Below are 13672 nucleotides of genomic sequence, written 5' to 3' on the forward strand. Positions count from 1 at the left end.
CTTTCAAACCAATTAGAATAGAACTCTTTTAAGGGATTTTATAATCTAAAATTATAATTGGTAATACCATCTAGAGATAGGAAAATATTTTATGTATGTATAACACATGTTACATTAAAAAACATGTATTAAAATACTGTAATAGCATTCTGTAGTGACAGTTGGTAACTACACTTGTGGTGAGCATGGCATAGATTTTTGAAATCATCATGTTGTACACCTGAGAGTAATGTAACATTGTGTATTATCTATACTTAGTTTACTTGCTCTGCATGAATGAAAGTTCTTTTAAAAAAGATTATGAAGGATTCATGGAAACAACAAGTGCCCACTAAGCTTATTTCAGGTTTGACACGGTACTGACTACAGGAGAGGGAGGTGAGAGCCTTAGGCACTGAGACACAGGGAAATTTGGGTTGGTGTTTGGAGTCCAGCTTTGGAATCAGACCTGGGATTGAATTTGTTCTCCACATCATAAGCTTATTAATTGGATGGTCTTGAGTTAGGTAGTTAACGTCATTGATTCTTGATTTCTTCATCTGTAAAATTGGCATAATGATACCACCTACTTTACAGTATTGTAAAAATTAAATGAGACTATATGTAAAGCACTAAGCATGCTGCTAAGTTGTAGCTGATGTCATCCTCGTTATGTGTATAACTGTATTCTGGCATTTTTGGCATTATGATGGAAAAGTAGAATTCTGGTTAATGGGAAAGCACTGTGGGTAGGTGTCAGAATGAGCAGATTTTTGTAAGAAAATATGGAACCTAGAAGAACTCTAGATTCCTTACTGACTGGCTCTGTGACCACGGATAGGTCATTCCTTTGTGTCTTAATTTTCTAGTGAGGTAGGGACACCTGACTCAAAACCCTCACAGGAGGACATGGAAATCAAGTGGAATCATACGTGTTAAACTGTTCTTTAAAATACAAAATATTGTATGCAAAAGTGATGGCTCTGTTATTTTTGTTATGAAGGTTAAGCATCAGAAGTTTTGCTGAGTGTGTCTCCCCAGTGGGGCTCTATTAACAGGCTACTTTAATGCCACTGCTCACATTTTTATTAATATTGGTTATTAACTTGGCCATATCATTATTAGAACTTTATTTATTTATTTACTTATTTATTTATTTACGAGAGAGGGTGCGAGTGAGTGAGGGGCAGAGAGAGGAGACAGAGAAGTGGGGCTCATCCGAAGTGGGTCTCGAGCTCCCCCAATGTGGGGCTCTAGCTCATGAACCATGAAATCATGACCTGAGCTGAAGTTGGACGTTTAACCAACGGAGCCAGCCAGGCGCCCCAGCAGTGATCTTGTTGAACATCTCCATCAGCGCTTTTGAGTGACCAGATGCATTGTCAACGAGCAGTAATATTTTGAAAGTAATCTTTTTTTTTTTTCTGAGCAGTGGGTCTCAACAGTGGGCTTAAAAACCAGTAAACCATGTTGTAAACAGATGTGTTGTCATCCAGGCTTTGCTGTTCCATTTATAGAACAGGCAGAGTAGATTTAGCATAATTTTTGAGCACCCTAGGATTTTCAGAATGGTGAATGAGCATTGGTTTCAATTTAAAGCCACCAGCTGCATTATCCCCTAAGGAGAGAGTCAGTTGGTTCTTTGATGATTTGAAGCCAGGCATTGACTTTTCTCTAGCTGTGGAGGTTCTAGATGTTGTGTTTTTCTAATATAAGGTTGTTTTGTCTACGTTGAAAATGTGTGATTTAGTGTAGCCACCTTCCTTAATTATCTAGATTTTCTGAATAACTTGCTTCTGCTTCTATATTGATATTTACTTGGTGCTTTTCCTTGCACTTTTATGTTATGGAGAGGCTTCTTTCTTTAAACCTCAAGAACCATCCTGTGTTAGCTTCAGACTTTTCTGCAGGTTCCTCACCTCTCTCAGCCTTCGTAGAACTGAAGAGAGTTTGGGCCTTGCTCTGGGTTAACCTTTGGCTTAAGGGAATGTTGTGGTTGGTTTGATCTATCTAGACTGCTAAAACTTTTTCCATTATCATCAATAAGGCTGTTGTGCTTTCTTATCATTTGTGTGTTCATGCTAGTAGTACTTTTAATTTCCTTCAAAAGCTTTCCCTTTGCATTCACAACTTGGCTAATTGGCACAAGAGGCCTAGCTTTTGGCCTATTTCTGCTTTTGACATGCCTTTCTCACTAAGCTTAATCACTTCTAGCTTTTGATTTAAAGTGAGAGATGTGGGACTCTTACTTTCACTTGAACACTTAGAGGCCATTATAGGGTTATTCATTGGCCTGATTTCAACATTGTTGTGTCTCGGGACCTGAGGAGAGGGAGAGACACAGGGGAATGTCTGGTTGGTGGCACAGTCAGAACACATAAAACACTTATTGATTTTGTTGTCTTTGTGGGTACAGTTTGTGGTGCCCCAAAACAATTACAGTAGTAGTATAACAGGTCACTGATCAAAGATTACCATAACAAATACAACAATAATGAAAATATTAGAAATATTAGGAGAATTAACCATAAGGTGAAGTACATACATGAAGTGAGCAAATGCTATAGGAAAAATGGCACCAGTAGACTTGACGCAGAATTGCCACAAACCTTTAATTTGTAAAAAAGGCAGTATCTGCAAAGTGCAGTAAAGTGCAAAGTGCAGTAGGGTGAGGTGTGTTCCCTTGTGATGAGCCAAGGAAATTGCCTCTGTAATCTCCACTGGAGGAGTCAAGGGAGAATAGAAAAGGCCTCACAGAATAGCTGGGAATATTCCTGCTCAAGAGTTAGGGTGTGATTCTCTACTCAAAGAGCCAGAGAAAAAAATTTCTTGGTTGGAAAATATCAAAGTACCATGTTGCAACAGACTAGATGTATGGAGCACTGATTCAGGAGTTGAAATTGAGGAAAGATACATGAATTTCTGGACAGGAGAGAAGTTTACATAGCATTATCAAGGTAGGGATGGTGTATGTCCGTAGTTGAAGCCCAGTCCTCATCCAAGTCATGTCACCATACCAGCGTCAAAAATAAATCCCTACTTAGGAAGACACTTTATTTGCAAAGACTTTTGTGATGCTCTGACCATGAGGTATGTAGGTATCTGAAAATCAAATACCAAAAGGCTTTTCTCTTATAGATACAAGTGAATAGTGCCAGCAGGATCTTTGTGGGAGAGTAGGATAAACTGGTGGGGGTTAGCAGATGACATGACCGTGGTAATTTAACAGATGTTTTTTTCTGTGGTCACCTTATGCTCGGAACGAGTCCTTAAAAGAGGATGTTCTGCATTGTCTTGCTTAAGCTGAGAACTAGCCAAAGTTTAGCAGTGCGTGGCGAGGAGGTAAACTTGACTAAACTTTGGACAAGTCAATAGGTAAGAAATGGGCATTTGTGAGCCCTTGGCCAGTGCTTAATGTAAAATCCTTTTGGGTTAATGGCAGATATATTGGTTCTGGAAAATACCTTTTAGATATTAGTGCAGGTTCTAGAAAATACCTATTCGATATTAGTAAATATGTTTATCATATTATTGTCAGGCAGTAAACTCTGCCAGGGTTTGGGAATAAACTTAGTTATAAGATATTGCTGCTGTTCTCAAGGGACAGAGGTCTTGGTTGAAATAGTAAATGTATTTTTAAAAATGCTAATATCAAATACATGGTAAAGACTGTAAGGTCTCAAAGAAGGAAAGCTGAGGCAGTAGGAAAGATTGATGGAATAGGTAAGGTTTAAATCTGGCCTTGAAGAACTTGCTTGCTGGGATAATGAGAGAGAAATACGGAGTATGGAAAATGAATACACTGTGGTGATGTAGTGCTCACAGTATGTTAAAAACCAGTTTGTATGATCCAGAGGCTATGAAAGTAAGTTAGAGTCATAGGTAGAAGTCGCCTGGTGGTGGCCTGAAGTATTGAGCCTTTTTTATTTTAGGCAAAGGAAATCAGAAAGCTTTTTGAGTGAGATAAAGCAGAAGTATTTGAGGTGGAAAAGGATTGGGAGAGTATTGAGATCACTTACTGTTAGTTTAGGTGTAAGGCCATGAAGGTCTAGAGTAGGATAGTGGTTTTAAAAATGGAAAAGAAACAGATTTAAGGACATGCTAAAGAAGGATCAGCAAGACAGTAATTGGCAGACTGGGGGAAAAGGGAGGTGTCAAAGAGGGTACCAGTGAGATTAGAAAATGGTACTGTCAGTGTACCAGTGAGATTAGAAAATGGTACTGTTGACTCTTGAAGTGTTGTTTTGTTTTGTTTTTGGTGGGTTGGGGGGCAGGTGATGAATTGAATTTAATGGCTAGAGGAGATAGCCAACAAGAGGTTATAGGTCCAGTAGTGAAGATTAGGCTGGAGATGAAAAAATTACCTGAATAGAGTTGCTTTATTGACCAGGTGAACTTGGCTTTCTCTACTATACTTTTGCATTTCAGGAACAAGAAAGAGAGAATCTTGGGGATATCTATAATTGAGAAGTGGGGGGGGGGGGGGGAAGATTTGAAACTAAAAGGCAAATGAAGCATGACCAGAAAAATAAGAATAATAGCGTAGTATAGTATAAGGAGAACATTCTGTATAGGTAGAGCTATCGTCAACACTGTTGAATGCTAAAGAGAGGTCAAGAATAAGGACTGAGAAAGGCCATTGGATTTGGTTAGGAAGACTTGGAGAGAGTAGGATTAGTTGAGTGATGGGTGGAGAGTTACTGTAAATTAGAATAAGAGGTGGTGGTATGAAGTATATTCAATATTGTAAGATTTTGTGGTGAGGAGAAATACAATTCTCTTGGTGGTAGCAAGGTTAAGGATATTAAAGTTTTTGATAGCAGGGACCTGGCAGGAGTCATTGAAGATCTAAGAAATAGGGAATAATCCATAGAGCAGAGTTGCAGAGAGGAAGTAGGGAGGCTGAATCAAAAGTTTTGCTTTAACCTTAAAAAGGAGAAAGGGTAACTTGTCATTTGAGACTGTGGACAAGATAAAGGAGGATGGGTGGGACATGTGGAGATTTTTGAGAAGTTTAAATTAAGTTGTTGGGGATATATGACATTTACCTTGTTAGAGTGAACTCTAGGATTTCCTTTTAACAGTTCGTAGGTTTAATATAGTCCTTTATTTCTTTCTGTATTTTTTTTTTTTTTAAAGATCTTATTTTTAAGTAATCTCCACACCCAACATAGGACTTGAACTCAACAATGCTGAGATCAGGAGTTGCATGCTGTAGTGACTGAGCCAGCAGGGGTCCCTAAGTATAGTCCTTTAGAAGTCTTAAACAGTACTGCTAAGTTAAAAGAAGTTAACTTGTTCCCCACTCCAACCTTCTTTTATTCCTCTTGTACTTAGGCTTCTGAAGCCTTAAATGGTCAGATGGGTTCTTTGGATTTTGTAGACCACATGTTCAGTAGAAATGTTTGACTTGAAAGTCATAAACAGACTTACTATTACTAGATTTAGCTGATACTTAATGCCATATGCAGATTTGGTCCACAGTTTTCCAAAGATAGTGCCAAAGAAAGGTGCTCAATAAATATTAGATTATTATCAGTTTTGGACTTTAAATTATAAGTGCTCAGACTTAGCCTTGTGCAGCACTTGGCATTGTATCCTTCATTAATAGAGACCCTTTTCCTGATTTTTTGAATTGGCTCCTAGTATGAGGGGCTCAATATAAGAGAGTGCACTGGACACTGTGAGTACTGATAAATCAGTGTGATGAATGAAGGCATGAAATTAGTTAAAAGTGAATCTGTGAGGGAGATTTATAAATTTGTCAATAACAGTATCAGATGTACAGAATAAGCAGAAAGAGCTCTTAGTCACTTTTTAAAAAATCTATCCACCCATTTGTTTTTGACTAAGAAAAGTTGAATTTAAGCTTTGTTAGAAGGGAAATTCATGTTATAGATGAAAATAGTGGACTTTATAACTCCATTTGGCAGCCATAATCCATAAACTGGCTTAAACATCATTTTTTTTCTTTATGCTTTTTTGAGCACCTTAATTTTTTGAAATTAATTTCTTAAAAACGAGGTAGAATTACTTTTAAATGGTATGTGGTATTGGCTTTGGATGACACAGTTTTAGACCTTCAGTAAGTAATTGTGGGAGAAGATTATGTAGATTATTGTATAATTCTGGTATTATTTTTCCTTCCTCATTTGTCTTATCTCAGCCTTTAGATCTGTGCTATCCAATACGACCACTTGTCTACTTAAATGTAAGTGAATTAAAATAAAATAAAAGATTTAATTTCTTAGTCATACTAGCCATGTTTTGGGTGCTTCCTAGCCACATGTGGTCAGTGGGTACTGTATTGCCCAGTGGAGAGTCTATTTCTATTATCATAGAAAGTTGTGTTGGATAGTTGTAGTCTAGATCTTTAATTACTAATAATGCCTGGAAAGTAAATATCAGGAACTTGGAATAGATGCTTAAAACACCCCATACCATGGAATTTATACAACTTCAATCCTAACAAAGTCAGCCTTCTGAAAGTTAAATATTATTTCTTTAGGATAGCCTTTGTATTTAATTTTGGTCTTAGGCCTTACTCAGAGGTCATTCTGATAATAATGTAAGACAGAATAAAGTAGTTGTGCTAAGAGCTGTCTCTGCCAGACTGTTTATTTAACAGCTTAATTAAGATATAATTGATGATACAATAAATTGTGCGTATGGAAAGTATAACATTTAATAAAGTTTTGATATGTATATATCTCTGGAACCATCATCATAGCCAACCTAATATATCTATTACCTACAGGTTTCCTCATGTCTCTTTATAATCCCTCCCTGTATAAGCCCTGTTCTTTTTTTTACCCTCTCTGTTCACCTCTAGACAATTGCTGATTTGCTTTCTGTCACAATAGAGTAATTCGAATTTTCTAAAATTCTGTATAAGTGGAGTCATGCAATCTATACTGTCTTTTTTGGTCTGACTTCTTTCACTCTCCATAATTATTTTGAGATTCACATATTGTATGAGATTCCATATTACATGTACACATAATTCATTACTTTTTATTGTATGGATGTATCACAGTTTGTTCATCTATCTGTTGATGACTGCTGCTGTTGATAAGCTGCTATGAACATTTATGTACAGGTCTTTGTATTGACATATGCTTTTATTTCTCTTGAGTAAATACCTAGGCATGGAATGGCTGGATAATATGGTAGGTTGTATGTTTAACCTTTTAAGAACTATTTTCCAAATTGGCTGCACCATTTTACATTCTCCCCAGTAGGGTGTGAATGTTCCACTGGTTCCATCGTTGCAAATTCTTGGAATGGCCAAGCTTTTTAATGTGACAGACTATTTTAACCAGAAAAGACTGTCCTAGGAGAATTAATTCCTTGTTCTTGCAACTTTTTGTATTTAAGTGCTACAAAAATAGTATTTTGTGAAAAGATTTTAAGACGGTCTTCTACAGATTTATTTACTCTTATTTTTGATAGTATTTGTTCATTAATGCTGATTTGAAACTCAATTTATGAGAGCCATTACATTTCCTTTCTTATTTCTCTTTTTTTGTTCTAGCGGCCCCTTTGTTGCTGTATGCAAACAGACGGGACTTGCGATTGGTTGATGCTACAAATGGCAAAGAGAATGCTACGATTGTAGTTGGAGGCTTGGAGGATGCAGCTGCGGTGGACTTTGTGTTTGGTCATGGCTTGATATACTGGAGTGATGTCAGCGAAGAAGCCATTAAACGAACAGAGTTTAACAAAACTGAGAGTGTACAGAATGTTGTTGTCTCTGGATTATTGTCCCCTGATGGACTGGCATGCGATTGGCTTGGAGAAAAATTATACTGGACAGATTCTGAAACAAATCGGATTGAAGTTTCTAATTTAGATGGATCTTTACGAAAAGTTTTATTTTGGCAAGAGTTGGATCAACCCAGAGCTATTGCCTTAGATCCTTCAAGTGGGTAAGTTTTGTGCAATGTACAAAGGCTGTTGCATCTCTGTTTCCTGGTTTCTTTCTGCTAGCATAGACTCCTCCATCCCCAAGAGAAAAGAGGTCAAAAACCCAATTTTAGATTCTTTGAGCTTCTTTTCAAGTAGACTTGAATGTGGAAGATTGTGTTGTGTTCTTTAAGATGTTTCTGTAAACAGTTTTGTTTCTAATATCACTTACGGGACAGCAATATATAGAGTTCTTGGTTTGTTTTCTACATTTAATAAGTACAAGAGGATAATTAGAAGAAGAAGGAATGAAGACCTAAAAGAGTAGTATTCATTTATGGATCTTAAAACTTTCATTGTATATGCAATCATTTTGTAGTACTAGTGTTTTTTTAATTAAACTCTGAACTATTATTTAATAATTTAATATGCCAGTATTGAATGAACAATAAAAATTAAGTTGTTAACTCATTTCTAATTCAAGAGATTTGCTGTAAAGATTTATTTTCTAATGAGAAGGGAAACGTAAAGCCAAGGGTAAATCCTGTTAGAAAATGTGAACTGTGTCATTATATGCTTCTGTTACTATGCTTCACTTCTACCATATACCATTCCTTGATACTTGTTTATTGAATATGTTGTCATGCCACCTGTCATGGCAGGGGTAGATAAACATCTAAACATGAACCTGAAATGAATTACTAGTAATTTAAAATCTAAAGATAAATAACCTGCAAATAACCACTTTAATACTTTGTTTTCTTTGACTTCCAAGTATGTTGGAATGTTTTAAAATTCATTTATAGGAGTGCCTGGGTAGCTCAGTCGGTTAAGCGTCCGACTTCAGCTCAGGTCATGATCTCATGGTTCGTAAGTTCAGGCCCCTTGTTGGGCTCTGTACTGAAGGTCAGAGCCTGGAGCCTGCTTCAGATTCTGTTTCCCCCTCTCTTCTGCTCCTCCCCTGCTTGTACTCTGACTCAGTATAGTGAAACTTTAGGATGAGAAGTCTGGAACACACATGTAATTTTTATGTGTGTGTATTTATATATTTATATATATATATGTGTGTGTGTGTGTGTGTGTATTAAAATTGTATAATTTTCAGAGGGGCATTAACAGGTATCTGCTAAAGTCAGGATGGTCTTTTAATAAAGCATGATAAAATACAGTGGTTCTAGTGGGAGGAAAAAGTATTGAGTGGCCCCAGGAGGAGGTCATAGATGTTGGATATGCAATAAACTGTACAGATTGAAGAATTTGGTTGTTGAGAACTTGAAAGATATTTTTGACAAATGGAATCTGTGTTTTTCCAACAGAGTTTGAGAGTCTCCGTGTTGAAATGTTTGTGAGGTTACTGCTTTATAGAGCATACAGGGTTTTTGGTGCTTTCAGTGGTCATTAGGGAACTTTGGTGAAAACACAAATAGTTCTTAAAATTTTTTTTTTGACAGACTTAATTTTATAACTGTAAGGGTGATGATGGCAATTTAGCCAAATATCCATTAAATAGTATGTTTAGAGTTCTGCTTTTTGTGTTCTTGTTGGGGAGAAAGAATATCTTTAAGGATTTGCAGTGTATTTATAGACAGAAAACTTGGGAGAGAGAACTTTCCCTTCTTCAAAAGCCTGTTTACTTGCATTATGTAGTGTGTAAGTGGAGAGGGGAAGAGTGTTAAAAAAAATTGGAAGGGCCACAGAGCTCTTGTGGAGGATGGGTAGATAAAAGAGCTTGATTACCAACCACAGTTCTGGAGCAGCATGTAGATCATTTCTATAAGGAATAATACGATAGTACATCATATAAGGGATAATGTGATGGTACATATTCAAGGGAGCTGAATTTATAGGTAACTCTTCACTCAGGATTTGATAATTTAATGATTAAATGAGTCATTCTCATTTTGTGCCCTAAAGCTGATCAGCTTTACTTCTGGGTGTCACGTCTGATAAGTATCTAGGAAGTAAGTTTACCGTATGATTAAAAAAATACATTAGAGTTTTTCTGTGGCTAACTTCCCAGTATTGAAGATGAGAAACCACCAAAGACTCAGCTGATCAAGAATATTACTGGAAGAATCAATAAAACTGTGCTTTGAAGGTAGACAGTAGTGTTATTTAAGCTTCTAAGGGATGTTCAGTGAAGGCGTAAAGTTTGCTCAGACACTCAAATATTTTTTCATTATTTTTGAAGGTTGTGGTTAGTGTTGCTTATGTGTAGGAGTGTGTATGTAAATTTACTCCCCCTCCCATTCTTAAAATCTTTTTAATTTTTGGAAAGTTATGTGTCATATGGCTATTTTTAAAATTACACAACTGGAAATAAATAGAATGCAGCCAAATGGTATACATTTGGTAGTTAGCATGATGGAGTGTAAAATTATATTTTAAACTCATGCATTTAAAAATATATTCTATCAGTCTTCAGTGTTGATCTTAAATTTATGTTAAGGATTGTGGTTTTACTGGAAAAGTAATTTTAGATTGAGTACATCACTTATCAAACAGAAGAGATGATTTCCAGATTTATTTTTGGGGGGAGAAATGAAGTTTACTTTCCAGAGAAAGTACATGAAAACAGTGCTGAAGAAAAATGTAGGCCTTATCAGAGTTCCAGTATCCTGGGTTATGGGGTTCAGAAGAGCTGACTGAGCTCTCTCACATCAGCTTATGTAAAAGGAAAGCTATTGAATGACTGGTATTGTTTGAGCCCTGGGAACTAGTGCAGACATCTGTGTGCTTTCGGATGTATGGAGTTCTTTGTGTGATCAGTCCATTTAGCCTAGACTGAAGGAAGATTTTTATTTCCCTCCCTAAATTTGGCCTCTGTTAGTCTGAGATTTTTTTTTTCTTTCTTTCGAGTGATGGCAGTGTAGAATTCAGAATAAGGGGCAGGAAAATGTGTGTATACAAATTGTTCCAGAAATGAACAACCATAGTTAGAGAAAGCAGTATCCTTACTTTATAGGGAGAGATATTCCTGACTGTGTGGCTGCTCTAATTGTAAGTTCCTTAGTCTGTTTCACAATGACTGTACTAATCTTAGTGATGTTGAGGGCCAGCTGTTTCAGGTACACATAAAGCAGTTTTAAGGGTTTTTTGTTTGTTAAGGATCTGTTTTTGAAACAGTTAAGCTTTAGTGATTCAGTCTGAAGTGAATTCATACTGAACCACTTTGAATGATACATATTTTTAAAATATATTCTTATCATGAAGAATAATATTTATAGTACTAAGAGCTCTGCTTTAAAAATGCTTGCAGAACTCAGTGGAAAAAGAATAATGTATACTTTCCTCAACAGTTATATACATTTAATTGTCATATCTTGAGTATGTTTAAAAGCATTTTCTACACTGTTATGTTCCAGGTGACAAAAATCATTCCTGCCACATAGAAGGTGTTCAATAAATATTTAAAAATTTTTTTAATGTTTATTTAATTTTGAGAGAGAGACACAGACAGAGCAGGAGTGGGGGAGGGGCAGAGAGAGAAGGAGATACAGAATTCAAAGCACGTTCCAGGCTCTGAGCTGTCAACACTGAGCCCACTGCGGGGCTTGAACCCATGAACTCTGAGATGACCTGAGTCCAAGTTGGCCGCTTAACCAACTGAGCCACCTGGACACCCCAATAAATATTTTTTGAGTGACTGGATTTTTTATTTTCTTTCATAATCCTTTTAGTTTTCCTTGTTAAGAGGAGAAAATGTTTTTTAAGCAAATGTAAATTTTAGCATCATCTCATGAATTCTACCTCAGTATGGTTTTGATTATAATTTCTTACTTAAAACATAATAAGGTTTTTAGTTTTTTCAATTCAGTTAATCAAGATTATATTTTATGGAAATATAAAAGTCACTTATAAAGTCACTTATAAATAGAAGTCATTTTATCTTTTTGGACTTCAGTTTTCTCATCTCTAATACGATGGGTTTCTTTCAGTTTTGACATTGTTTAAACTTAAAAAGTGAAGATATTTAAATAAGTACTCTATATCAATTTAAAATTTTTTACTTTACAATTACACATTCAAGTCCATAATTTAGTGTATGTTACACTTAGAATTATTTCTGCAGAACAGATTCTTTTTAAAAATTTTTTCTAAAGTTTTGTTTATTTTTGAGAGAGAGAGAGAGAGAGAGAGTGCACAAGTGGGGGAAAGGCAAAGAGAGAAGGGGACGGAGGATCTGAAGTGGGCTCTGTGCTGATAGCAGAGAGCTCGGTGTGGGGCTGGAACTCGTGAACTTTGAGATCATGACCTGAGCCAAAGTCAGATACTTAACCGACTGAACCACCCAGGCGCCCCTTTGCAGAACAGATTCTTAAAATTTGTTTCTACTGCTCTTATTGCATAGGTCATCACACTCAACAACCCCCCCCCCCCCCCTTTTTAGGGCTATTCGACTCATAAAACCAGTTTGCCAGTTCTGTGTGATGTAAATTGGAAAATACTGTAAACTGTCAAAGGTTCTTTTTGTTTGAAGAATGAAAAAGATAGCAAATTACTTTCAGGCAGATTATATAGGTTAAACATATGTTTGGGAGGTGAGGTTTTGAGATTACTACCCCAAATTTAAGAGAAACGTATTAGAAAAGCCACTAATCCAGGAAATCTGGAATATTGGTTTGGCTTTACCCGCCTCTGGGATATGATGCAAGGTCCTTGAAAATGAAAAGAAAACTTTTTAAGAATAAGTAAGTGTGTGTGTATATGTATATTTTCAAATGTTAGTGTAGGGCTCTTTACTTAAAAAAAAGAAAAATCTTAACCCACATCCAATTTTTACAAGAAATCTTAATCCCATCCAATTTTTAGTTCTTTATGTCTACTATTCTTTATGTCTGCTATCCATTACCCTTAGATTGAGTTTTAATTATGTAGTCAAAATTTTTTTATGTCCTCTATCTCCAGGTCCACTTTTACTGAAGGAATATTAAAAAGGAATATTTGCAGTATAACTAAATGACTTTACCTAGCCCAGTCTCTTAATAGTTTTGGTTTTTCAGTAAACGCTTTCCTTGCTTGCAGCACTGACCTTTTAATTCAGCCTAAGCAGAAAGAAGAATAAAATTTTGTGAGAGTAAACAACAGGATACCTTTAACTGTTTGTATTTTGGTGATCTTACGTACCCTTGCTGTATTCCACTGTGACTGGCTCTTTAGAAACTACAGTAAATTATTTTTAACTGGCACCAAATATTTGTGCCATTGAGCCTTTAAGATTTTGGAAGGAGTTTGCCAGAGAGCTGATTTGTGAGGTAGGAATAAAATGATTGTCTTTAGTCTTTTTCGCATTATTTAATATTGATACTGTATTCCTTTTAGAAGTTTTTCTCTTAAGACTTCCTGATTTTTATACTCTTTGGTTTTCCTATCACTTGGACCACTCTTTTCCTTCCTTCACTAGCTCTTGAGATACGGAATAGTAAAAGTGCATCATTTTCTTTATTCTTTCCCTGAGATTATATCCATTTCCATAGCTTTTGCATAGAAGCAGATAGCCAATTATGCTAAAATAGAAAACTTCATACTAGTCTTTGCTGTAAAACACTGGTTCTGTGTATGAAGGATCTTGCTCCATATCTCAGCAACGTACAGTTTGAAAGATGTCCTGCAAACTGGGGGAGCCTATTTTCTACCCATTAAATCCTAGAACTGGTAGGAAATCTTGAGGATCTTATAGCTAAAGGCCTTCACTTTTTGGCTAAAGAAACCAAGGCCTTGGCCAAAATAAGAGACAGCTAGATTCTAATATACAATTTTTTTTTTTTTTTTTTTTTTTTTTTTTTTT

At 36.1% G+C, this 13672-nt stretch overlaps 1 protein-coding gene across 5 annotated transcripts in view; it reads left to right on the forward strand.

Annotated features, from left to right (window-relative positions):
• Nucleotides 1-13672, forward strand: part of LRP6 (LDL receptor related protein 6) — a 190224-nt gene that overhangs the window by 16819 nt on the left and 159733 nt on the right. For 4 of the 5 annotated variants that reach the window (XR_005794568.1, XR_005794569.1, XM_040488900.1 and 1 more), the window contains exons 2-3: nucleotides 6146-6190; nucleotides 7514-7907. Coding sequence is in view for 3 of the 5 variants with exons in the window: in XM_040488900.1 (XP_040344834.1) it covers nucleotides 6146-6190; nucleotides 7514-7907 (439 nt within the window). In the remaining 2 variants the exon portion in view is untranslated. The remainder of the gene's footprint in view (nucleotides 1-6145; nucleotides 6191-7513; nucleotides 7908-13672) is intronic. The other variant, XM_040488901.1, reaches the window with a different exon arrangement.

This window comes from Herpailurus yagouaroundi, unplaced genomic scaffold (assembly GCF_014898765.1).
Source record: "Herpailurus yagouaroundi ecotype Mexico unplaced genomic scaffold, PumYag 166, whole genome shotgun sequence".
In the NCBI taxonomy this organism is placed as follows: domain Eukaryota; kingdom Metazoa; phylum Chordata; class Mammalia; order Carnivora; family Felidae; genus Herpailurus; species Herpailurus yagouaroundi.